At 42.8% G+C, this 27,030-nt stretch overlaps 2 protein-coding genes across 2 annotated transcripts in view; both read right to left on the bottom strand.

The window, feature by feature from the left end:
* The window catches only part of LOC149301590 (putative zinc finger protein 75C), a 328,503-nt gene that overhangs the window by 207,464 nt on the left and 94,009 nt on the right, over window positions 1-27,030 (bottom strand). The window lies entirely within an intron of this gene.
* Window positions 6,754-13,449, bottom strand: LOC149301593 (uncharacterized). The gene is made up of 3 exons (XM_089484366.1): window positions 13,351-13,449; window positions 12,384-12,504; window positions 6,754-7,981 (listed from the first exon to the last, which is right to left on the bottom strand). The coding sequence occupies exons 1-3, from the start codon at window positions 13,423-13,425 to the stop codon at window positions 7,248-7,250; spliced, it is 930 nt and encodes a 309-aa protein (XP_089340492.1). The 5' UTR covers window positions 13,426-13,449; the 3' UTR covers window positions 6,754-7,247.

Below are 27,030 nucleotides of genomic sequence, written 5' to 3'. Positions count from 1 at the left end.
ATCAGCTACATCTTGGGATACTATGCTAGAGGTTAAAGAGATGATTACTTTTCTCTCTCTGAAAGCATGCTGGAAGAAATCTATTGGTTTACTTTGTTGTTGGAATGGTTTACCCTTTACTTTAATTCTGAATTTGGTGGAAATAGTTATCCTTCAAGACTGGGCAGCTCTTTCGATCTCCATTTCTTTGCCTACAGGATCCTGGCGATAGAAACCATAGACATTAAGGTTTTCTCATGTTTCCTATCCAGATTACCTTCAAACATCCCTAATAACAGCTTCAGGGGTTAATGGAAGTAGGAACCTATAGCTTTGTGACATTTCCAGCATATATTATTTGTACTTTTATGTATTTTAGGCAGTTTTGCTGGTGCTCGATGTCATCTGAAATACATCTTGTACCAATGTTCCCTAAGGTTTTGGGCCGCTGTCAATTTAATGCTTTGATTCCATGCTTTTCCCTATTGATTTAAATTGATAGTGTGACCACAGTCTTTGGCCCATTTTACCATTGATTCCTTGGTTATTTCTTGCTCTGAGTCCCAGCTTAGTAACACCTTTTATATTTTATCCATCAGACCTTTTTGATATTCTTTGATCAATAAAAGCTTTTCTAGCTCTGAACTATCATCTTTTTCTCCCGTGATTTTAGGTCTTGCTGCGTTTTGGAGTAAATTTGTTGATATTTAAACCAATTCAGATTAAAACCTTGTAAGTTTAAATCTTTTTGTGTTTTAATTTCTATTTCTTCCCCCTTAAACTTTAAGAGATCCTCATAAATAATCCAATTCCCTTCTCTCTCCATTTTCGTTCTGTAAATGGCTTCTAAGGCGAGGCCCATTTTGGGAATCCCATAACTATCCGACCTTTATACTTGTTCCAAATCCTAAACAACGCATGTCTAATACAAGGATTGTTAATCGAGGGATCTGCTTTTTCTTTGTCATATAAGAGAAAAGCATGCCTTCCAAATTTAAGGCCTTCGCCTTCCAATTCTCATGATTCTTTATCCTGCAAATTAATCCAGTTTTTAATTAGCCTCATCATATAATTTAATATTTGGAACCATTAACCCTCCTCTTTCCTTTGCGTCTTCTAAAACCTTTAGTTTTGCTCTAGGGTTTTCCCTCCCAAATGAAGTCTGTTAAATCCCTTTGCCAATTCTTAAGCATTTTCCCTGGGATTATAATAGGGAGAGTTTGAAATAAAAAGAGGATTTAAGGTAATATCTTCATTTTAATGGCAGCTTTCTTACCTAAGAAGGATAAGTGCAGTTTATTCCAATTATTAATTTCATTGTAATTGTTTTTCCACAGAGAGCCATAGTTATTCCCAAAGAGTTCATTTGTTTTATTTGAAATAATTAATACTAAATATCTAATTTTTCCCTTAAACTTCAATTCCATTGAATCCGGTTACTTTGGACATTTGTTCTTTATTCGTATTTTTCGTTAAAATAGCGGATTTTGGTAAATTCACTCTGAAACCACTAAAGTCTCCAATGTTTTTAGAGCCTTCATAAGCTTATCTGCATTATCTAAGGGCTCCTCTAGATCTATAAACAAATCATCCGCATAGGCTTTTATTTTATATGTATGTGTTTTAATTGTTACTCCCTTCAAATCAATATCCAATATTACCTTCCTAATTAAGATCTCAATCACAACTAAGAAGAGAAGGGGAGATAAGGGGCATCCTTGACGCGTTCCCTTTTTAATTGGAAAGGAGGGGGGTTTCTCTCCCTTTCTTAAAATATTAGCCTTTTGATCCGAATATCTCTCTATCCGTCTATGAAAATCATCTCCTATATTCATCGCCTCTAAGATTTTAAACATTGTGTTCCAGTTTACAGAATCGGATGCTTTTTGTAGGTCTAAAAGAAATAAACCTGGCTGCTTGCCATTATGTCTATGATAGTCCTCCAAAATATTCAAGGCATGCCGCGTTTTCTCTTTTAGTTGTCTTCCAGGGAGAAAACCTTTCTGATCCACATCAATAATTTTACTTAAGATCTTTTTAAATCTTTTAGCCAGAATTGCTGTGTATATTTTGGAGTCAGAGTTTAATAACGAGAGAGGCCTATAATTAGCGGAGTCATCGTCTGCTTTGCCTTCTTTCAAAATTAAGGTAACATTTGCTTCTTTCCATGTATCTGGTCTTTTACCAGTAAGAGCTTCTTTGGAAACTTGGCATAACTCTTCTTTAAATGCTTTATACAAATCTAAGGGAAAGCCATCTGGGGTTTTATGGGCTTTCCCTTCCTCTATTGCTTCTAACATTTCATCCATAGTTATATCTGGCTCTAAGAAATTTCTTTGCCCTTCGTCTAGTTTCACTCTTTCTTCTATGTTACGCCAATCGAGTGAGTTTTCCACCTTGAGATTTTCACTTCCGTATAAGTTTCTGAAGTATTCAAAGAAGGTCTGTTTAATATCCTCTTGTCTTGATAATATTTTCCCATCTTTCTTGATTTTTAAAATTTGGTTTCCATTTCTCTTCTCTTTTAATTTAAGGGCTAACCATCTCCCTTCCTTCTTGGCATGATCAAAATAGTCTAATTGGGGGCTCCTTCCGTGGGGCTTCCGCAGTGATTCCAAAGTGACCCCTCATTTTGGCGAAATCGGAAACAAGTGAATTCACAGAAACCACTTCCAAGCTCACTCCGATTCCACTCCGAATTGGTCTGGTGTGGAATGTAGCTTCGCTTCTGCTCTGTTTCACCACCGCAAACCCCCCGGTTGCAAATTTCCCATGATGCAGCGCTGCAATTCCCCCCATTTCCTTCCGGTGGTCCTTTCGCTTTCAGGGCAAACGAGGGGGGGGGAATAGGCAGCCAATGGGAGCGGAGGAAGGTCCAGGTAAAGGGAAGGAGGCCACGCCCCCTCAGGAATGGGGAGCCAATGGGAAAATCCCCATAGACCGGTTTTATCAATAAAGAACATTCCTAATACAACGGCGCCCTCTTATGGATACTCAGGGCACTGCAGCCTCTTTGGCTTCTCACCAACTTCTATCCTGGACCACCATCAGGTGACCACTCTTAGCAATTCACTAATAGCAGTTAACCAAATTAAACAGTATATAAACCAGAAACATGAAACAAGCTAGACAAGGAAACTGTTAACATGGATTTGTAATTGGTTGACTGGCCGAACCAAAAGGGTGCTCAACAATAACACCTTAACATCCTGGAGAGAAGTGACCAATGGGGTGTCCAGTGGGGTTCTGTTCAACATCCTTATCATTGACTTGGATGACAGAATTGGAGGCATAATTATCAAATGTGCAGATGAGACCAAACTAGGAGTAGCAGCTAATACCCCAGAGGACAGGATCAAAATTCAAAATGACCTGAATAGACTAGAAAGCTTGGCCAAAGCTAACAAAATGAAATTCAGTATGGAGAAATGTAAGGTACTGCATTAAGGGCAGAAAAATGAAATGCACAGATATAGGATGGGGACACCTGCATGAACGAAACTACGTGTGAAAGGGATCTGGAAGTCCTAGGTAGACCACAAGTTGAACATGAGTCAACCATGCGATGCAGCAGCTAACAAGGCCAATGCGATTTTAGGCTGCATCAATAGAAGTATGGTGTCTAGATCAAGGGAAGTAATAGTGCCACTCTATTCTGCTTTGGTCACCTGGAATATTGTGGGCACCACAATTCAAAAAGGATGTTGAGAAACTGGAGCATGTCCAAAGGAGGGCGACTAAAATGGTGAAGAGTTTGGAAACCAAAGATCACAATGGGACAGTCTCAATGCTTCAGGTAAGGAGCATCAGCTGCCCTCGGTTTGCCTCTGACATCTTCCTCCTCCGCATCTTTAACTTGGGCACCATCCACTTCATAAGGTCCTTTAATTCCTTTATGTCTTCCTCCATTCGATAAACGTCTACCTGGGGTTCTTCTGTCCTGGGGCGGCTATCAAGCGACTCCCCCACTGCCAGGTCCCAGGTTGTCTCTCTGCCCTCCGACGGCCTTCCTTTCCCCAGTCTGGGGCCAGAAACCTAAATCCTCCAGTGGTGGCCTGGGAGGTGTGAGCTTCATGAGGTTTCCCAGTCTTGGGCTTGGCTCCTAGTTCCTCTGAAGAAGGTATGCTCCTCCACCACCGGGATCTGCAGAACCACTGGGTTCTCCAAGGTCCCTTCTTGTTCCTGCGTCTCCATTTGAGTTAAATCTATGAGACTTTGCAAACTGTGAGATCTGGAGTCAGTCCTGTGCTCAAAAAATAAAACTCATTTTAAATAAAAGAAGCTTTATTGAGGAATCCAGGCAGAAACATCCATTAACACCTTTTTGCAAAGTCTGAAGTCCAAACGTGCTCCTCTCTTAACCCACTCAACCCCTCCCTAAGCCAGCCCCCAATTCCCAAGCTAAAGCAACACAAGCGGAGGTTGCATAGATACCAAGGTTGTGTATACTTCCCTTCCCTTCTCCCAGACAGCCTCACCTTGAAGAGCGGTGTTCCCAAGCCAGCTTCATTCCTCCTTGATAACCATCTACAGCTGCAACCCCAGCCCCTCTCCAAATGCCCTCCTTCATCTAAAAGCCACTCCATCTGCCCTTCTGTCATTTTCCATGACATGCTTTCTATAACCCCTCACTCTACACTACCTACTATGAACGACAACTATAATTCCTACTTTAATAACCAAACCCTAATATTTTTACCCTTTATGACAGAACTCTTATACACTAGTTCTGACACGCAATGGACCAGTCTCAATCCTTCAGGTACACAGCACCAGTCTGAAGTGACAATTCTCCCGTCTCAATTGTTCAGGCAAGGAACATCAGCCTGAGTTGTAATGGGCCAGTCTTAATCATGCAGGTAATGAGCACCACCCTGAAGTCACAATAGGACCGTCTCAATCCTTCAGGCAAGGAGCATAGGCCTGAGATCACAATGGGCCAGTCTCAATGTTTCAGGCAAGCAGCATCAGCCTCAGGTTGCAATGGTCACGTCTCAAACCTTCAGGTAAGCAGCATTAGCCTAAATTCACAATGGTCCCATCTCATTGCTGCAGGTAAGGAGCATCAGTCTGAGGTCGCAATATGTCATGAATCCCTTTATTCATGCATTTACTCATTTAGGAATTCATGACATAAGGGTTATAGGTTTAGGTTTAGAGTAAAATTAAGATAGATGGGATTTATGTTGGGTTAAAATAATATGTTTTAATATGTGCTTTAATAGAAGATACTAGAAAGAGGTAGAGAGATCATGGCTAAAGAATGTGCTTCTTTGCTAGGATTGGAATGTGTCTGAATCAACCTTCTAACAGAGTCTTGAGTTTAAAAGACTGGTCTCTGTAAAAGGAGGGGAAACATAGAGAGTTATGGATAATTTTATATTATATTATGTTGCTATGGGTTTGTGCTTATTATATTTTCATATGGTATCTATTGTATTATGTGGAGATTGATAGGGTTTTATATTATAGATAGCTATATATATATTTTTAAGCCATAATGTTAATGAAAACTGTTGTGTGGCTGAGTTCTGTGGTCCAAGGCCACAGGTTCAGTGGTTGAGAAAAGGGACATGAGAGCATAATTGCTTTAAGAAAAGCTGCCAGGATCCCGGATGGGAGGACACTACGCAGAAAAGGGCGGGAGAACGCTGTGTGGGAAAGGGCTATCCAATTAATTAGCTTTATAGGTAAATGGAGTGGGGTGGATTCATATGGTCAGAAAAGGGATATGTTTATATTTTCATTCATTCCTGACAAAAAAGTCATGTCTATTACATGTATTTTCTTCTTCAATAAAAGCTATTCCTTTTCCAAAGTACTGCCTTTTGTGTTGCAAGATGGGCTGCAGTTAGGACCCTGACAGATATCTCTCTCCCCTTCTATTCACCCTGCTATTCCAAAAGGGCTGGAGAGCAGACCAAACCAACCGCAGAACCTTTCCCTGCTCTTGTGTAATGCCCGGTCAGTCAAAAATAAAACACACATAGTCCATGGTCTCCTACTGGACCAAGAGGTTGACCTGGCTTGTTTCATGGAGACCTGGCTGGGTGAAGATAGCTCAGCCACCTGGGCTCAGGCCTTACCAGCCGGGTTCTCCATCAATGAGAAGGTAAGGGGAATGCCTTTGGTCCATGAAGACAATCTTTCCTTGAGCAAGATACCTATCCGTATGATCGACCACATCAAATGTATTTACCTAAGCTTAAAGACTAGGGAAAATCTGGGGATTCTGTTGGTTTAAGGTCCACCCGTTCCTTAACAGACTCCGTAGCCATGCTGACACAACTGGTCTCTGAGTTGCTGCTGGAGTCAGTCGTCTAGGCTTTTGGTCCTGGCCGACCGCAACATCCCCCTCGAGGCCCCTCCTCAGCATGCGCAGGGATTGCTATAGCCTAGGTACTGCTGCTGCTGCTTATTCCGCTGGCAGCCTTTGCAGGAAAGGAAGGTATGCATCGGGGATTCAGCAGCCTTCCCTTCCTTCCCTCTATTCTTCCTTTGAGAAGCCTGCAATGGAGCCCAAGGTGCAGAGCTGGACTCAGGAGGGAAAGGCAGGAAAGGGAGGCTGTGCTTTGGAAATAAAGCTGTCTCTGTGTATCCTGTATATTTGTGTGTGTGTGTGTCTCTGTGTGTGTGTGTGTGTTTGCCTCTACTGTTCTTACGGATGGGAATGGAGCTGAGGACTGAGGAGAGAATAAAGGGTTGGTTTTGTGCATCAAAGAGTCCAGTGTGTTGAAATAGCAAAGAACTTTATTGAGAACACATAGTCAGAAATTCAGTCTTTAAGCCAGAACTGCCCACTCCAATACAAACAATACATTCAAACCTCCAAACCTAAAACTCCACCCTCTTTCAATCCTAGCCCCCAACTCCAATTCCCACAGTCTCTGCTCCACAGGAAACAAGGCCCCCTTTGCCTTTCCTAGAAACTAGACCCCTTTCTGTTAATACCGGCCTCCAACTTTCTTCAGCCAACATCCCAAACATTGCAAAAGCTATTATTGCCATAACTATTCTAGACAGCTGCAACAAATCCCATCCCCCCATCTAGCTAACCTATACCATGACCCATAATCCCCAGCCAAATTTACAACCCAAAGCAACTATCTATACTATTAGCAATTAAAATTTAAACTTAACAAAATACAACTTTAAAACACAAACAGACATAAGGACAGACAAGCCTTACAAACAAAATTACAAGGGCTTTTCTTAGCAACACTAAATTAAAGTATTTTATATTCCTTATTGACAAAAATAATGTTAGTTTACTCGTGAGATTTGTCTGGCTTCTCTCCTGTGTGGACTCTTTGATGTGTCACTAGGTGAGACTTCTGAGAAAAACATTTCCCACAATGCTGGCATTTGTATGGCTTCTCTCCTGTGTGGACTCTCTGATGGATCACTTGGACTGACTTCGAAGAAAAACATTTCCCACAATGCTGGCATTTGTATGGCTTCTCTCCTGTGTGGATTCTCTGGTGTGTCAGTAGGTTTGACTGCCGAGAAAAACAGTTGCCACAGTGCTGGCATTTGTATGGCTTCTCTCCTGTGTGGACTCTCTGATGTTTCACTAGGATTGACTTCCAAGAAAAACATTTCCCACAATGCTGGCATTTGTATGGCTTCTCTCCTGTGTGGACTCTCTGATGTTTCACTAGGTTTGACTTCAAAGAAAAACATTTCCCACAATGCTGGCATTTGTATGGCTTCTCTCCTTTGCGGATTCTCTGGTGTGTCAGTAGGTTTGACTGCCGAGAAAAACAGTTGCCACAGTGCTGGCATTTGTATGGCTTCTCTCCTGTGTGGACTCTCTGATGCCTCACTTGGACGGACTTTGAAGAAAAACATTTCCCACAATGCTGGCATTTGTATGGCTTCTCTCTGGTGTGGACCCTCCGATGCATGACAAGAATTGACTTGTAAGCAAAACGTTTCCCACAATGATGGCATTTATGTGACTTCTTTGCTGTGTGGACTCTCTCATGACTCAAATGTTCTTCTGTAAAGAAGGACAATGACAGATGAGACTGAAAATCAGAGTTAAGAGAGGAGGGTGTTACCCCTGATTTAGCCCTCATTAACCCATCCTTATTTGAGTTTAAATTAATAAAGTTGAAAAATGGAGAGATGGGAATTGGATTACTTATGATGATATCCTGCTGATATCCTGAAACCCAAAGGAAAGAAATTAGAAATCATGACACTAGAAGAATTGTCCACACAGGGTTTTAATTTAAACTGGTTTGAATACCGACAAATCTTTTCCAAAACACAAAAGGATTTAAAAAGATGGGATAGGATAGGTAGCAGCTCTGAAATGGAGAAGCTTTTATCACTTAAAGAAAATACAAAAGGTACTATGGGTAAGTTATACAAAGTGTTAATAGGGTGGGATTCAGACGAGGAAACAATTAAAGAGTCAATGGTAAAATGGGCAATAGATTGCGGGCACCCTATTAACTTAACTCAATGGGGAAAAATTGGAAATATAATATTAAATTTACTGCAGCCCAAAATTTAAGGGAAAATTGGTATAAGATGTATTTTAGGTGGCACCTAACGCCAGGAAAGCTAGCAAAAATTTACAAAAATATAAATAATAAATGCTGGAAGTGCGATAAGGCTATTGGCTCCTATTTCCACTGCTGGTGGTCCTGTCCGAAAGCAAAAAAATTCTGGAAAACCATAGTTAGTGAAATAAATGAGATTCTAGAAATTGAGTTAAAAATTACCCCTGAAGCTATATTACTAGGTATGTTTGAAGATGAATTGGATAAAAAATATGGGAAAATCCTAATGTATATGGTTTCTGTCGCCAGGATTTTATTTGCAAAGAACTGGAGGTTGAAAGAACTACCCAAGTTAGAAGACTGGTCTATGTACCTGTATGATATGATGCAAATGAACAAACTCTCTTGTGAGATAAAAGAAGACTCTTGGGAAGCTCGAAAGACTGGTGTAAAGTCCTAACTTATATTAGGAAGCAATGGGGTGATATAATTTTATAATTTTATGTTATTATCAGTTGGAGTTTAATGGTAGTATATTTAAGAAATTGATTTCAATCATAAGAATATCATAAGAATTAAGCTTTGACTAAGAGCAGGAAGATAAGCTATATGCTCTGGATCCTGAATTAGACTGGAAAGTATTCACTGACTTACTTTTTCTTTTTGTTTTTTTCCTTTCCCTTTGAGATGTACTTTGATTTTGGTGGGGGGGGGAGGTTATCCTCCAGAATTAATAGTTTATAAATCAGTTTGATGGATGGGAGATAACTATATGGTAAGAGAGCAATTGATGTTATTAATCAATGGTGGTGGAAGTAGTGTTGTCTTAGTGTGGGAGATGAATGAGAACTTATGAGAGAACAATAGATTAAATAGGTGTGAAAGAAAGAGAGATCTTTGAAGATTCTGAAGGGATGAGTTGAAGAAAAGTGAAGGTGAGTAGGGATTAAGTAAGTGAAGATGGTTAGAGTAGGTAGAAGTAGAGATAGAGGGATATGAACTGGGATGGAAATGAAAGTATGAGTAGTTAAGGAAGTAGGATAAGAAGGATTATGATGGGATAAGGTTAATGAACAGGGTTAAAGGCGGGAAGATGTTGAAGGTTGGTTACAGAATCTAGATGTAGTATTAATAACTCAATAACTGTCATCTTTCGGCCGGTGAGGGAGAGAATAGGCTGGCCCAGCGTCATCAGGGGCTAGCCTGAAGATAGAGGCTCCTCCCTCCATAACTGTCATCTTTCAGCCGGTGAGGGAGAGAACAGGCTGAGAGGGAGTTCATCAGGCAGGTCCAGCTCCATCAGGGCCAGCCTGGAAGAAGGAAGAGCCCTTCCTCCAATCCATCTGCCTTGGTCCAGGCCTCAGAGGGAGAGAAGAACCACTGGACCTCATCACCTTTCCCTCCACTATTCCCTTCTCCCTTTGTTTCATGTCTTTTAGATTGTAAGCCTAAGGGCAGGGAACTGTCTGATTAAAAATATTAATTGTAAGCCGCCCTGAGAGCCATTAGGGCTCAAGGGCCGGATATAAATACTTAAATAAATAAATATTGTCATCATATTGTCTTATTTCATACTGTACAGCAATGTTTGAGTGATAGATGTGAGTGTATATGTTTGTTATATATGTTTTTAAATTTAATAAACTTTAAAATTTAAATTAAAAAATTAATAAAGTTTCTGTGAGTAACCCAAGCATGACCCTGCTGCTTATGCTCCTAAATCCATGGAATGATTGTATCCTTACTCATAAGAGCTAGTAAAGAAGAGACTGCATTGGTGACTGCCTTGAGAGAATCCATGGAAGTAGATAGTCAAAGGACTGTTGAAACAATATTCCATGAAACATGTGCAAAAATACTTTGCTAGGTGGCATCATATCCTGTGAGACTGCCATAGAGTGCAGAGTCAGAGCACATGGCTTGATGCAACCTAACTGCAAAGGTCACTTCATGCTGTTTGGCACCAGGATATGACTCACAGCCAATACAGTATATAGCTCACATGCGGACTGATGTGGATTGGATTGTAGTTGTGTGTACAAGAGATGATGAAGTTCATGGAAGTCGGAGAGGAGAGCTTGCAAATATTTGTATTAATTTGTAACTTAAGATAGAGAACCTCCAAGGATTTCAATGAAATCAACTGTGTTTGTGACTTACTTTTAAGTGTGAAAAGTGGTCAGTGCATTGCCAATATCTATATCTGGATATTTGCTTCCGTACTCTGCTATGTTATTGTTGAGCTGCATCTGAGAGCGTCACCCTCAGATTGTACTGTATATTGGCTCATGAACACGATCAGAATTCACAGCCAAGAAGGACCTGAGAGCCATTGTGGTAATTTTTTTGGTCTGAGATATTTGCACCAAGCTCCCATTGCATTCAATTTGGTTTCAGACCATTTTTCCCCCAGGAAACATTCTAAAGCAATTTAAACCTTGTTGCCCTCAAGCAACAATTCCAGTGTGTGTGTGTGTGTATCTGCCCTGACTGGCTGTTCTTTGACATCAGTCCAATGACAGACAGACAGACAGACAGTCGGTTTACATGGCTAAGCACCTCAATGCACTCGCCAAACCCATTTGTTGCAGGAGCTCCTGACTTCTCTTCCCATTTCAAACCCTCAGCAATTGGAATCAAGATCCAACTAGGTAAGGTATTACCATTATGAAAGTCTTATATCTCTTCACCAATTCCACCTGTTATCTAGTCCTTGTGCGTGTGTGTGAATGCTTATGTGTCTGTGTGTATTTTGCTTTTCACCTAAATAAAACATAAAAACCGATTTCAAATGCCTTTGGAGTTCTGTGGGCTTCCAGTCCTGGTCTAGTTGAGCTGAATCCCGAGGTCGCTCTTGCCTCAACCAAACTATATATCTCCTTTCAGCTAAGACAATTTCTTTCAACTCTATGATTCTATGTTATAGATTCAGGGAAGTAATAGTGCAACTCTATTCTGCTTTGGTCAGGCCCTTCACTTGGAATACTGTGTCCACTTCTGGTCACCATAATTCAAAAAGGATGTTGAGATGCTGGTGTCTATCCAAAGGAGAGCAATGAAAATGGTGAAGGGTCTGGAAAGCATTAAGCCCTATGAGGAGTGGTTTAGGGAGCTGGGAATGTTTAGCCTGGAGAAGAGAAGGTTAAGAGTGGATATGATAGCCCTGTTCAACTATTTGAAGAGTTACTGAGGATGGAGCAAGCTTGCTTTCTGCTGCTCTAGAGTAGGGTTGCTATGTCATGAATTTAGGCGGGACAATCCCGGGTTTTGGCCTCCTGTCCTCCAGCCTGCCGCCCTTGTCCTCCAGCCCACTAACCTCCTCCATTTTGGCCTTCTTCCCGGCCCTTGAAGCTTGTAGCCTCCAATAGGAACCCACTGTGATTACAAGCCCCAGCGATCATTGCGACTGGAAGTTCCACCCCCCAGAAGCTTCTCTGATTGGTTGCGAGGCTGGGAAGGGGGGCGTCCACCCCACCCCGGTTTAGCCCAAGAAGAATATGGCAACCCTACTCTAGAACAAAGGACATAGAACAATGGTCAGAAGCCACAGGAAAAGAGGTTCTACCTAAACTTTAGAAGGAACTTCCTGAAAGTAAGAGCTATGCCACAGTGAAATATACCCCCTCAGAGCATGGTGGCATCTCATCATCATCATCATCATCATTATTATTATTAATTGTTAAAGTTCTTCTTTGAAGGTATGTAAAGGCCTTTAAACAAAGGATGGGTGGCCATCTGTCGGGGATGCTTTCAATGTGTTTCCTGCATGGCAAGGGGTTGAACCAGATGGTCCTTGTGGTCTATTCTAAAGTGGAATCATAGTCCCATGATAATGTAGAATGAAAGGGCCCTCAGTCTTCATAGTAAGGGCAATGAATTCAGCTTCCTTACCCACAGAGGCCACATTATCGTAATTCTCCATCATCACATCATTGTACATAAGTCTTTGCTTCTTTGTCAACAGTTTCCATTCCTCCTCAGTGAAATATACCCCCACATCCGCAAAGGTCACCTGCAATAAAAAATAGCCATCATCCAGAGAACGACTAATAAAAGGGGAGGGAGGAGCAAATCCCAAAAATTGTTTGATCATCTCAGAATTTTGTCCAGGAAATAAACTTTAAATTCTGTTAGCAAGAGAAAAGCTACTGCCTTTTAGACCCAGTTTATCTCGAATTCTTTCAATGTAATATACAATATAATCAACAATATAATTTTGACCATGGCTGGGATATTGATGATGGATTAGGATACTGTCTATCCCAACATATATAGTACATTTAGCCTCCAAACATTATAGTGCATTTAGCCATTTGTTGCCAAATTTCAGAGGCAAATGTCATTTCTAAAAAGCAGTTCTGGGGAGTACTGTGGGCTTGAGAGCCATGGGGCCACCCCCAATTTAGATCCAGAGACATTCTCCCACATCCCCCAACATTTCACAGATGGAAAAACAAGACACATGTGGACAAGCAACACCAGAAAGTGGTGAAGATGGTGAAGATGGTCAAAGTTGTTTATGAGGAAGATCACACAAGTGGGAAAGGGCACAGCACTTCGCTTTTGCCTCAGACTCCTAGCAAGGACATGTCCCTACCCCCTTCTTTCTTCTTCTCTCCCCATGTTTGAGTTGTTGGGGTGCAAACTCCTTGGAATTCATTATGCAGAAATTGGAGTCAGCTGAAGAAGGGGGAAAGTTGGAGAGAGATACCTGGACATTTTAAAAGCCCCCCAAATAATGGGGTGATATAGGATTAACCAGGACTGTGTCTGCCAAACTTGGATAGTATTGTATTTCATTCCTTTCATAAATTGGCCCAGCAGTGATCCAGATGAAGCTAATAGGATAGTGACTCACCAAAGAGCTGTTGTACCTCGGCAGCCTCCTTCTCTTGGAGACCAACTCCCTCCGGTTGGCCTCTGTGTCGGCCATCAGGTCTGTGGTCCTGTATTTGGGTCACTTCCAGAAAGAGAGGGCCCAAAGCCGTGGACAAGGAGGCCGAGATGAAGGTCCTGAGAAAAGGTACCAAGGTTAGGCTTGGTTTAGCAAGAAACCCTGCAGCACTCAGACACAGAGAACAGCATCCTGCTGGTGACATACGCAAGTGACATATGCCTCCTTTGGGCCGATGCAGAGGTGGGTATCATGCCAGACAAATCTAATCTCCATAGATGATCCTGGTAGATGAAGGGAATGCTGTGGATATAGTATATCTTGATTTCAGTATGGCCTTTGACAAGTATCCCCTTGTCATTCTTGCAAACAAGCGATTTTGAGCTGCATCAATAGAAGTATAGGTTCTAAATCTGCCATCTGCCGGCCTGAGAGGGAATTCACCAGGCAGGTCCAGCTCCATCAGGGCTAGCCTGGAAGAAGGAACAGTTCCCCTCCAATCCATCTGCCTTGGTCCAGGCCTCAGAGGGAGAGAAGAACCACTGGACCTCATCCGCTTTCCCTCCACCATTCCCTTCTCCTTTTGTTTCGTGTCTTTTAGATTGTAAGCTTGAGGGCAGGGAACTGTCTGATTAAAAATAATAATTGTAAGTCGCTCTGAGAGCCAGTAGGGCTGAAGGGCGGGGTATAAATACCTAAATAAATATTAAATCAAGGAAAGTAATAGTGCCACTCTATTCTGCTCTCTCAGGCCCCACCTGGAATATTTTGTCCAGTTCTGGGCACAGTTCAAAAAGGACTTTGAGAAACTGGAGCTTGTCCAAAGGAGGGCAACTAAAGTGGTGAAGAATTTGGAAACCATGCCTTATGAGGAATGACTTAGGAAGCTAGGGATGTTTAGCCTGGAGAAGAGAAGGTTAAGACATGATATGATAGCTCTGTTTAAATTTTTGAGGGATGTCATATTGAGGAGGGAGCAAGCTTGTTTTATGTTGCTCCAGAGAACAGGACCCAGAACAATGGATGGAAACTACAGGAAACGAGATTCCACCTCAATATTAGGAGGAACTAACTGACAGTAAGGGTTCTTAGACAGTGGAACAAACTCCCTCCTTGGAGTGCAGTCGAGTCTCCTTCCTTTGAGGTCTTTAAGCAGAGGCTGGATGGCCATTTGTCAGGGATGCTTTGATTGAGAGTTCCTGCATGGCAGAATGGGGTTGGACTGGATGGCCCTTGAGGTCTCCTTCAACTCTATGATTCTATGATTCTATGATTTATATCCCAGATGGAGAAACTCCTGCCCCTGGGCTGGATAAAACCTGTATTACTTTATGGATCTGATTTATGGCCTCCTCTCATTATGCCCCCTTCCCCATTTAGACACTGGTGAAAATAATCATTTCATTTTTCAAAATGAGACAAATCTCTGAGCTTAACTGCTGTGTTTGTAATATAATAATAGAATAATAATAATAAATTTATGTATATACCACATTTCCAAAAAGATCAAAGCAGTTTACAAATTGACAATTACAAAATTTGTGTGTTTGTGTGTGTCACTCATAGCAGGAGCATGAAGTATGTACCTCCTTCCTCTGCTTGCTAAAGCCACACAGAAATTGAGGCATGTACATTTGTGGGCATTGTTTCTGAATGGATCTATTGTCAATATCACAATTTCTTCACTTTTCCTTGTATATTTTTTTAAAAAGAAGGACACTGCTGAATATGTTGCACTTATACAACAAAAATCTATAAATGCATAGGAAGATTGCATCTTGGATTATGCTCATTTCGGGGAAATGAAGACCTATGTAAATTCATTATATAAACCCAATGAAACAAAAATCTCACAAAATTCTAGAAAACAACACGTACACACAGTCCCTACACAAAGGACTCACTGGCGCACTGTGTGTCTGGGTCTGGAAATCTCACTTCCACCTTCTGGGAAGACAATGCTGACTCAATTTGGGGCTTTATGCCTGAAAAGCATGGTCTCAGTCTCTCTGCTGCAACCTTTCCATACAATCCTGGGCTGATTTCAGCTCCAGGAATAAAGACCTACCTTCAGTACAAAGACACTGATTCCTGCATCCCCAGAAAGGCCTCTCCTGCAGTCCTTTATGGCCGGAGCTTCCCTGGGTCAGAGGCCGTCTCCTCAGCCGTAGAGAAGGGTTGCTCTGAGTGCGAAGGAGGAGGAGGTCCAAGGGCTGAGGGAGGGAAGGCAATGGGAAAAGGTCAGTGCCAATGGCCATGGAGGGCAGAAGGTGACAATGCCTAGGAAACTCCGCTGAGTCCCAGCCATAGTAACTCCTGGTAGTAAATAGTCCAGGGGGCTGAGGGGGGGGGGGTTTTCCTTTCCCAAAGTGGGGGGTAAGGACCGGTTCCCATGGGACTGTGGACCCCATGACCTCTGAGCAAATCTATGGGAGACACTGCCTCCAAGAGCATTGGAGGAGTCTCTGTCTGGATGGCCATCTCTTCGGAGGACTTGGAGGGCAGAATGGGGCTGACTGTTTGGCCCTTGGGGCTCCCTTCCAGCCCTAGGAGCCTATGAAGCCTTCCTTACAAGGCTGTTGTGGGAATTAATCACAAGACAATTACTACAAAAGAATGACCACCATTTAGCAGCTTACAATAAAAATATCCATACAATACAACAACAACATCTTTTATTATATCCCAAACCCTTCCTAACACTCCCATCCTAAATAAAATACCATTAAATTACTGGACAGTTATTGAAACAGTTAATAAAAACAGGGATAGTAGCCAAAGCCCCATGTTTGCCTAAAAATCTATTAATAAGAAAACTGGGGAGACATTTCAAACCTCCCAAACGAGCTACTTTTGGACTTTTTGGGGGGACAATCCTCCTCTTAGAAGCGAAAGCCCAATGTCTGTGAAGAAGAAGAATAAGGCTTGTATTAAAACTATCCCCCCCATTTCTGACCCCTTTAAAAACCCATTTTCCCCAGAAGGAGCAGAGCTGTGTAATAGGAAAACCCTCTCTGAAAAGAGACACAAAAGACACACAAAGAGACACACTTCCTTCCTTTTGGCCCAAGGAGCCTGGCCTCCTTCTCTCTCTGAAGCCTCAGGAGAGAAAGAGATGCCTCTGTTCAACTGAGGCCTCAGAGAAGGTTCCGGAACAATATTCCCCACAGTCACAAGCAGCACAAAATGGCCACCAGAACACAAAATGGCCACAAAAACACAAAATGGCCACTGGAAAACAAAATGGCTGCCAGAACACAAAATAGCCGCCTCTTCCTCAGCACTTGGCAGTTGTCAGTTTGAGGCCTTCAGGGGAGAGAGAGAGACTGAGGGGAAGAGTGGAAGGAGGTCCTGGAGGGAGGGGGTCTTGGGAGATAGAGAGCCTTCCTGAGATATTTGGGGTGCACATCCTAACAAAGAGGTTTCTGGCCTCATAAAAGATTTGGGGCAAACTGGACCTGAAAGGCACTAGTAGACTTTTCTCTTCCAAATGGGATTTAAAGTGTATTTCCTAGACTTGATTTCCCAACATCCACATGGCCAGAAAGAAGAAGGTCCTGCCCTGCAGTTAAGGCCCCTCCAATCCCTCTGAACCGAGGACTACAACTCCCAAGTCTTCTTGACCAGACACATAGGCAATATCTGTCTGTCTGTCTGTCTGTCTTGTGAGGTGTGATTAAGCCCTGTTAGCGGTGTTAACCCTCTTTTTGTTGTTGTGTGCCTCCAAGTTGTGGTTTTGCAAGTGCCTTCCTCTGCGGCTGAGACAGTGTGACTTGCGAAGCGTTACCTAAGTCCAAAACACATTGCAGCAATAATCCAATCTGAGACCGCTTTAACTGCCCTGGTTCAGTGCTAAGGAATTCTGAGAAATGTAGTTTTGTGAGACATTGAGCCTTCTCTGTCAGCGAACTCTGAGGCCACAAGAAACCAATTCCCAGGATTCCCTAGCACTGGACCAATGCAGTTAAAGCGCTCTCAAACAGTTAAAGCACCCCCAGACTATGGAATGACCTGCCGGATGAGATCCGTCAATTGACATCTTTAGACAGCTTTAAAAAGGCTGTCAAGATGGATCTCTTCCGGCCTCAGGAACCCTCTTCTCATGAGAGTCCCTAAGGTCCTCCCTAGAAATTTGAGTAGAACGCTGCCAGTTTGCTGTTTTGTTTTTGTTTGTTTTGTAATGGTGTGTATGTGTTGATGTTGTTTTAATTTGTTGGTTTTAATTATAATTGATTTAATAACTTTTTAAGGGGGGAGGGCAGTAGATTTTGATATATATTGTATTGTATTTTATTATTGTTAGCCGCCCCGATGGACCTCAAAGGGGCGGCATATAAATAAATTAATATAAATTAAAATAAATATGAAGTTTTTTATACCGCTCCCTCTTCAGCCAAAAGGCTATCAAAGTGTCTTACTTTTTGTTAAATTCCTTAAATCACGCTGCCACCTCCAAGTGATTTATTTTTTTAATTTTTGAAAACATTTTATTATTAAAACATATATACAAACAAACATATATCAATCTTCACATACAAACATATAGACACACACACACACACACACACACACACACCTACTTATGCATTTCTATCTTACATATTCATCTTTCATCCTTTATTAATATATGCTAACAAAAATATTCTAAAGACAGGTCACTTTTCTCTTGCTTCAGCTCTTACTCTAACTTTTATCTCTCTACTTTAATCCTTTCCAAAACTCTCTCTCTCTCTCTCTCCACCTCCCAGTGAATTATAAGAGGATTTCCCTTAACCTACACTGGGACCAGTTAAGGAACCTTTTTTCTACTTCTTTATTGATCTTCGCAAGCATCAACCGAGCCAAAATACGTGTAAATGGAGCGTCAAATAGTAGATACTCCAAGGAGGTATGTATTACAAATAATAAATATAACTAAATTATAAGTCATGCAAGATATTTCATACAAAGGATTAAAACAAATAAATAAACCTAAGCATCCAATTCTGAGACTAACTTCCAAGATCCGCTCTTTAACTCTCTCTCTCTCGATCTCCAACCGACACAATTCCCCCAACTGTCTCTTGGTCTCTCAGGCCTTATATCTCCTTCTCACGGAAGCTTCCAGAAGAACCTTCATCTTGCTCTCTGATTGGTCAAGAGAGCCTTCCGTAGCAGTGATGTCATTCTGCATTTGCATAAACCTCCCTTTACTGCCTGAAGAAGACCTCCATTGACTGGAGCCCAGTCATTACACTTTCCCAAGGCAAGGCTTGCACCTATTTCCCAATGTTGTTCTTGGTGTCTGCCTTCCAGTTGTTTCCAGGTCTTATGGTGACCTTATGGGAGTCTCTGAAGGGGTTTTCTTGGCAGGTCCCTTCAGAGTGGGTTTCCCATGGCCATCCTCTGAGGCTGAGAGAGTGTGACTTGACCAAGGCTTCAGTCCTTTTGGAAGCCTTTTTGCTTTATCTTCTAGAAGGCAGCTGAAGTGTTGCTTCTTGCTCTGAAGAATGAGAGGAACCTTCTGGCATCCAAAAGGCTAACATTCTCTGGAGTTATGTCTGATAATATGGATATATAGGATTGCAATCCCTGTTCTTTTATTAAAAGGTTTATAGTGCACCCCATATCATAGAATCTCATAGCTATGTCCCTTAATAGCAGTTAACCAAATTAAACAGTATATAAAACAGAGACATGAAACAAGCTAGACAAGAAGTCTCCAGGCTGCACCTGGCCCTTTTGCATTGGTGGCGGCAATGGAGCTGTGGCTGTGAGGAGGCCAAGCCTCAGACTCCTCTCCACCGCTGCCATGGCGCAAGGGCCGTGTGGGGCTATTGGAGGCCAAGAGGCCTTAGGGTCACCACCCGGCCCTTCCGCGGTGGAGGCAGCGGGGGCGTGGAGGCCAAGGTGGAGAGGAGGCCTCTGGCGCTGCTCCTTCGCCTCCTCTTCACTGCCACCGCCACAATCACTGCCACCTCCACAGAAGGGCTAGATCGTGGGCTGGAGGCCTCTTGGCCTCCAATAGCCCCACGCAGCCTTTCCCCCGACCGTGGTGGCGAGGTGGGGAAAAAGTTGAGGAGGGGAAGGGAGGAGAGGGACTTTTGTCCCCAATGTCGGCGCGCATAGACTTGAGCATACACGGTTTTTGGTATACACGGGGGGGGGGGGGGTCGGAACGTATCCCCCGCGTATACCAGGAGCCCACTGTATTCGCAAGCAAAGGAGGGCAAAGAGCGCCCTGGAGAGCCTTGCCTTGGGGTGGCTCTGGATCTCTGGTGCCGCAGCAAATTACAAATCCCAGGATTCCACAGGATGGAGCCAGGAGAGTTAAAGCTGTTTCGAACTGGAATATTTCTGCAGTGCAGATGCAGCGTGAGTTGGATGTAAAAGGGTCGAAGCACCCAAGTCTGGGTTTTACCCTCTTAATAATGGTTTTATTTCCAAAAACTAAGCACTTTGTTTTTCTGTCTAATCCTTATTTTTGTTGTTGTTTGATTCATTCTTGGTAATATGAGAGGGTCTGGTTTATCAACTTCCTTCAAGCGTAAAAATTTATTAATAAGAAGACTGAAGAGACTTTTAAAAACCCCCGAAAGGAGCTACTTTTTGCCTTTTTGGGGAGGTCAAGCCTTCTCTTAGAAGCCAAAGCCCAATGTTTATGAAGAATAAGAATAAGGCTTGTATTAAAACTCTTCTCCCCATTTCTGATCCAGTGGCCATTTTGAGACTGGCCCATTGTGACCTCAGTCTGATGCTCCTTACCTGAAGCATTGATAGTGTCCTATTGGACCTTACCACACGGGGGCTTTTTGTGCGTCAGTTCGCATTGGCCGATTCGTATTCGCGTCATATTGCATCGTTCATCCACACTCGCGCTCTCTGAATACACTTTGCCGATTCGTATTCGCGTCATATCGCATCGTTCATCCACATCTGGGTGGCCTTCCGGATCGAGGTCTTGCGCATCGGCCAATGCATATTCACGCAAAGCGAGGCCAGTGCAGATTGGATCACCACACCAGCCCAATACAATGTGTGTTCGCCGATGCGCATCGGCAGCTTTGCGCATGCTCTGTGGGGCTACAGGGCACAACATTTTTAACTTCCAGGGGTGAAGAATAAGGTCACTGTTTAGAGCGGTATATCGTGAGATTTGCTGCTTTTAGCCACTTACAAAAGGGGTATGCACCATCTGTATATGTGTATGTGTATGTATATATATATATATATGCACACACATACATACATAAATACATACTTATATATATACACATAGTGGTACAGCCAAAAGTGTGATGCTTTTTTTATGTGTACACACACATGTCTGTATGAGAGTTTATATATATGTGTGTGTGTTTGTGTGTGTGTTTGTGTGTCTTTTCAGATTGTAAGCCTGAGGGCAGGGAACCGTCCAATTAAAAAGATTGTATGTACAGCGCTGTGTAAATTTACAGAGCTTTATAAATAAAGGTTAATAATAATAATTATACACACACACACACACACACACACACACACACATATACAAAAACACACTGTGCCACAGCCAAAAGTGTGATGCCTTATTTATATGTGTACACACACATCTGTCTGCTTGAGTGTTTATATATATGTGTGTGTGTGTGTGTGTGTATACACACACACACACACACACACACTTATAGTGTTACTGCCAAAAGTGTGAAGCCGTATTTATATGTGTACATACGCAGCTGTGTGTGTGTATATACACATACATATACATATGCACACTCATGCATACACACACACACACACACACACACACACAGACAAACTGTGGAGCAGCCGAAAGTGTAATGCTGCATGTATGTGCTTGCACACACATCATTGTGTGTGTGTGTGTATATATATATATATACATACATATACATACATATACATATACACACTCACGCGTGCACACACACACATATATATATACACACACAAACTGTGGAGCAGCTGAAAGTGTAATGCTGCATGTATATGCTTACACACACATCTTTGTGTGTGTGTGTATATATATATATATATACACATACATATAAACATACACACACACACACATATACACACACACAAACTGTGCAGCAGCTGAAAGTGTAATGCTGCATGTATGTGCTTGCACACACATCATTGTGTGTGTGTATATATATATATACATATATATACAAACATATACATACATATACATATACACACTCACGCGCGCACACACACACATATATATATACACACACAAACTGTGGAGCAGCTGAAAGTGTAATGCTGCATGTATATGCTTACACACACATCTTTGTGTGTGTATATATATATATATATATACACATACATATAAACATACACACACACACATATATATACACACACACACACAAACTGTGCAGCAGCTGAAAGTGTAATGCTGCATGTATATGCTTGCACACACATCTTTGTGTGTGTGTGTGTATGTGTGTGTACACACACACACATACATTCCCCCCCTCCCCGGACACAAAAGGTTTCTGCTTTATCTCGTTCAGTGGAAATAACATTCCCCAGCCCCAGCGGTTGTGCTAAAAGGGGATAGGGCCACCGGAAGGAGAAGGGGGAAATTCCAGCGCAGCATCATGGGAGATTTGTAACTGATGGTCTTCAGGAGAACCAGCGGATTGGATGTACACACCAGGCAAAGCAGCAGAGGTACCGCACTGGCCATCAATGCGGATCCAGCCAATCCCCTAATTTTGCAGACTCGGAAAATGGAGGAGCCGGCTGTCTTTAGTTTGGAACCCAGCCGTGAATACGCAATGGCCAAAGCGCATTCACATTATATCGCATCGGTCAATGTGTATTCAGAGCTCACAGGTATGGAACTCCAATGCTATATAACGTGAATACGCATTGGCCAATGCGAACTGACGCTCAAAAAGCCCCCGTGTGGTAAGGTCCATTGTGATCTCAGACTGATGCTCCTTACCTGAAGCATTGATAGTGTCCCATTGTGATGTCAGTCTGAGGCTCCTTGCCAGAAGCATTGATAGTATCCCATTGTGATCTTAGGCTGTTGCTCCTTGCCTGAAGGACTGAGACTGGCCCATTGTGGCTTCAGGCTCATGCATCTTACCTAAATAACGGAGACTGGCTCATTGTGATCTCAGGCTGATCCTCCTTTCCTGGAGGATTTAGATGGGACTATTGTCACTTCAGACTGGTGCTCCATACCTGAAGGAATGAAACCGGCCCATTACCTCAGGCTGATGCTCGTTGCCTGAAAAATTGAGATTGGCCCATGGTGACTTCAGTCTGATGCTCCAAACCTGAAGGATTATGATGGGACTATTGTGATGTCAGGATGATGCTTTTTTCCTGAAGAATGAGACTGGCCCATTGTGATCTCAGACTCAAGCTCCTTCCCTTAAAGATTTAGATAGGACTATTATGATTTGAGGCTGGTGCTCTTTACCTGAAGGATTGAGACTGGCCCATTGTGACTTCAGCCTGAAGCACCTTCTCTGAAGGACTGAGAATGGCCCATTGTGACCTAAGGCTGATGCTCCTACCCTCATGCATTGAGTCTCCCCATTTTGATTTCAGGCTGATGCACCTTGCCTGAAGTATTCAGATGGCGCTATTGTGACTTCACGTTGCCGCTCCTTACCTTAAGCATTGAGACTGTCCCATTGTAATCTCAGAATCAGAGAATTAGAGAATCATAGAGTTGGAAGAGACCACTGGGGCCATCCAGTCCCCCCTGCCATGGAGGAACTCTCAATCAAAGCATAGTGAGAGATGGCCATCCAGCCCCTATTTAAAAACCTCCAAGGAAGGAGACTCCAATGCACTCTGAGGAAGGAGTGTGTTCCAATGTCCCTCCTAATGTTGAGGTGGAATCGCTTTTCCTGGAGCTTGCATCCTTTCCTCCGGTTCTTGTTCTCAGGAGAAGCAGAAAACAAGCTTGCTCCCTGCACAATATGGCATCCCTTCAAATATTTAAACAGGGCTGTCATATCACCTCTTAATCTTCACTTCTCCAGGCTAAACATCCACAGTTCCCAAAGTCGTTCCTCATAGGATATGGTTTCCAGACCCTTCACCATTTGAGTGTCATTCCTTTGGACATGCTCCAGTTTCTCAACATCCTTTTTGAATTGTGGATCCCAGAACTGGACACAATATTCCAGGTGGGGCATGACTAGAGCAGAATAGAGTGGGACTATTACTTCCCTTCATCTAGACGCTATACTTGTATTTATGCAGCCTAAAATCACATTGGCTTTGTTAGCTGCCGCATAGCATGTTTAACTTGTGGTCTACTTGGATTCCTAGATTCCATTCACACAATGATGTTTATCACACTATGATCTTAAAGAGCTACTATTCCAGTGTGACTCCTCTAGCAGCCTCCTGTTGCATGCTGGGATTGGCAGTTTTAAGGAGCTGAACTTCTCTGCCTGAGAATTCTAAATACCCCTCCTTAAAACTGCCAATCCCAGCATGCAACAGGAGGCAGCTAGAGGAGTCACACTGGAGCATGCAAAGAAGGAGTTCCAAAAAGTGGCTTTTTGCAGCACGGTTACGTCTTGGAGGTGGCGCAGCTGCGACGTAATAGTTGTGTGCGCCATATGTATGGCGCTGCACAACTGCAGCGCCTACATGACGTGCTAGTGTTGCGGGATGTGTGCACGCGATGCCTGAGGCAACCCTAGCACATCATGGACGTGCCGCAAAGGGTCCGTCTGGATAGGGCCATGGTCAGAAATTCTGTGTTTAAGCCAGAACTGCCCACTCCAAGGCAAAGAATAAATTAAAACACCCAAATCTAAAACTCCACCCTCTTCCAAACCTAACCCCCACCTCCAATTCCCACAGTCTATGCGCCACAGATAACAAGCCCCCCTTTGCCATTCCCAGAAAGCAGTCCTTTCTGTTAATACCGCTCCCATCTTTCTTCAGCAAACATCCCACAAATTCCAAAAGCCATCATTCCCACAACTATTCTAGCCAGCTGCAAGAAATCCCACCCATCTATCTAACTAACCTAGTCCACAACCCATAAGCCCCTGGCAAATTTAAATAATAAAGCTATGATCTATACTAATAGCAATTATACCCTAAACTTAAAATATAACTTTAAAATATAAGCAGACATATGAACACACAAAATCACAACGGCCTTCTCTTATCACCACTGGCTTAAAAATAAATTCTTTGTAGTCTTTCTTGACAAAAATAATATTAATTTACTTCTGGGATTTGTGTGGCTTCTCTCCTGTGTGGCCTCTCTGATGTCTCACAAGGTCTGACATCTGAGAAAAATATTTCCCACAATGCTGTCATTTCTATGGCTTCTCTCCTGTGTGGACTCTCTGATGTGTCACTAGGTTTGACTTGCAAGAAAACCATTTCCCACAATGCTGGCATTTGTATGGCTTCTCTCCTGTGTGGACTCTCTGATGCATGACAAGGATTGACTTGTAAGCAAAACATTTCCCACAATGCTGGCATTTGAATGGCTTCTCTCCTGTGTGGACCCTCCGATGCATGACAAGGATTGACTTGTAAGCAAAACATTTCCCACAATGCTGGCATTTGAATGGCTTCTCTCCTGTGTGGACCCTCCGATGCATGACAAGGATTGACTTGTAAGCAAGACGTTTCCCACAATGCTGGCATTTATGTGACTTCTTTCCTGTGTGGATTCTCTCATGATTAAAATGTTCTTCTGTAAAGAAGGACAGTGACAGATAAAACTGAAAATCAGAGTTAAGAGAGGAGAGTGTTACCCCATGATTTAGCCCTCATTAAACCCTCCTTATTTGAGATAAAATTAATAAAGTTGCTATGAGTTACCCAGGCATGACCCTGCTTCTTATGCCCCTAAATCCATGGAATGGTGGTATCCTTACTCATAGGAGCTAGCAAAGAATGGGGACTGCCTTGAGGGAATCAGTGTAAGCAGATAGTCAAAGGACTGTTGAAGAAAAATATTTCATTAACCATGTGCAAAAATACTTTGATTGTCAGATAGAATCATATCCTGTGAGATGTCCATAGAGTCCTGAGTCAGAGCCCAAGGCATGATGGAAGCTAACTGCAGAGGTCACTTCATGCTGTTTAGCACCAGGAGATGATTCACAACCAATACAGTATGCAGCTCACATGTAGATTGGTGTGGATTGCATTGGAGTTGTATGTACAAGGTATGGTGAAGTTGATTCAAGTTGGAGAAGAGAGCTTGCAAATATTTGTATTATTTTGCAACTCAAGAGAGAGTTTAAAAGCCATTTAAACCAACCAGTTTCTGCTCCGAAGCAACAATTACAGTATAAATTTTTGCCTTGGCTGTTCTTTGACTTCAGTCCAATTACAGACAGACAGTCTGTGGGTTTACATGGCTAAGCACCTCAATGCAGTCGCCAACCCCACTTGTCGCAGGAGCTCCTGACTTCTCTTCCCATTTCGAACCCTCAGCAATTGGAATCAAGATCCGCCTAGCTAAAGTATTACCATTATGAAAGTCTTACATCTCTTGACCACTCCCACCTGATATCTAGTTGTTGTCCATGTGTGAACCCTTATGTGTGTATTTTGCTTTCCCCCTAAATAAAAGATAAAACCTATTTCAAATGCATTTGGAGTTCAGTGTGCTTCCGGGCCTGGCACAGTTGGGCTGAATCCCGAGGTCACTCTTGCCTAGGGTTGCCATAACCCGGTGGCCCCTGTGCCAATCACGGTTTCGGGGGGGCCCTCCCGGTCCCGGTCCAGTTTGGGCCCCCACCCGTGCCTTGTTCCCGGTTTGGGGGCCCGCTCTGGCCATTGCCGCTGCAGCTAACGCGGCTGCTGTGGCGCCAACCCACCTCCTCCTCCGGCTCCCCCTTCCTCCTCTTCCTCGGCAGCAGAAGCGCCGCCGCCACCGCGCCCCCACTGTGAGGGCTTGCGCGCTGCCCAGGCCTCAGCAGGGGCCAGTGGCAGCGCGAGCGCCTGCCCCGCTTCCTCGGCGCGCGCGCACCTGCCTGCCCCACTTCCCTCCACGCGCGCGCCTGCCCACCCCGCTTCCCTCTGCGCGCATGCGCGCCTGCCTACCCCACTTCCCTCTGCTCGCGTGCACGCCTGACCCACTTCAAGGAGGAGGAGGGGGGAAAGGAGGAGGAAGGAGCCAGAGGAAGGGTGCCTGAAGGCCAGGGCAGAATTGGGCCAGAGGAGGAGGAGGAGGAGGAGGAGGAAAGCTGAGTCAGTGGCCATTAGGTCTGCCTTGGTATTTTGGGGTTTTTAAATTATTTTTTAAAATATAAAATACTTATTTTATTTTATTTTATTTTTATTATTGCTTTTTATTTTTTATTTTATTAATTTTTATTATTGCTTGTTTTTATTTTATTTTATTAATTTTTATTATTGCTTGTTTTTATTTTATTTTATTAATTTTTATTATTGCTTGTTTTTGTTTTATTTTATTAATTTTTTTAATTAATAAATTTTATTATTAAAATCAAATACAATTATTTACAACACAAAACACCATTAACTCTCATACGAATTAAACATAAAAACAAGAGAAAGAAAAATAAAAAATAAATAAAAATAACCTCAACACAACACATTCTGTATTACACTATACATAATACCTAATAACTTATACTAAGGTATACACACAAAAAACTAAACTAAGTCAAAAATAAA

Source organism: Sceloporus occidentalis, unplaced genomic scaffold, assembly GCF_023333645.1.
Source record: "Sceloporus occidentalis isolate IW3139 unplaced genomic scaffold, rSceOcc1.0.p SCAF_21, whole genome shotgun sequence".
Lineage (NCBI taxonomy): Eukaryota > Metazoa > Chordata > Lepidosauria > Squamata > Phrynosomatidae > Sceloporus > Sceloporus occidentalis.
The sequence above is the reverse complement of the archived record's forward strand: the minus strand, read 5'-3'. Positions and strand labels throughout refer to the sequence as shown.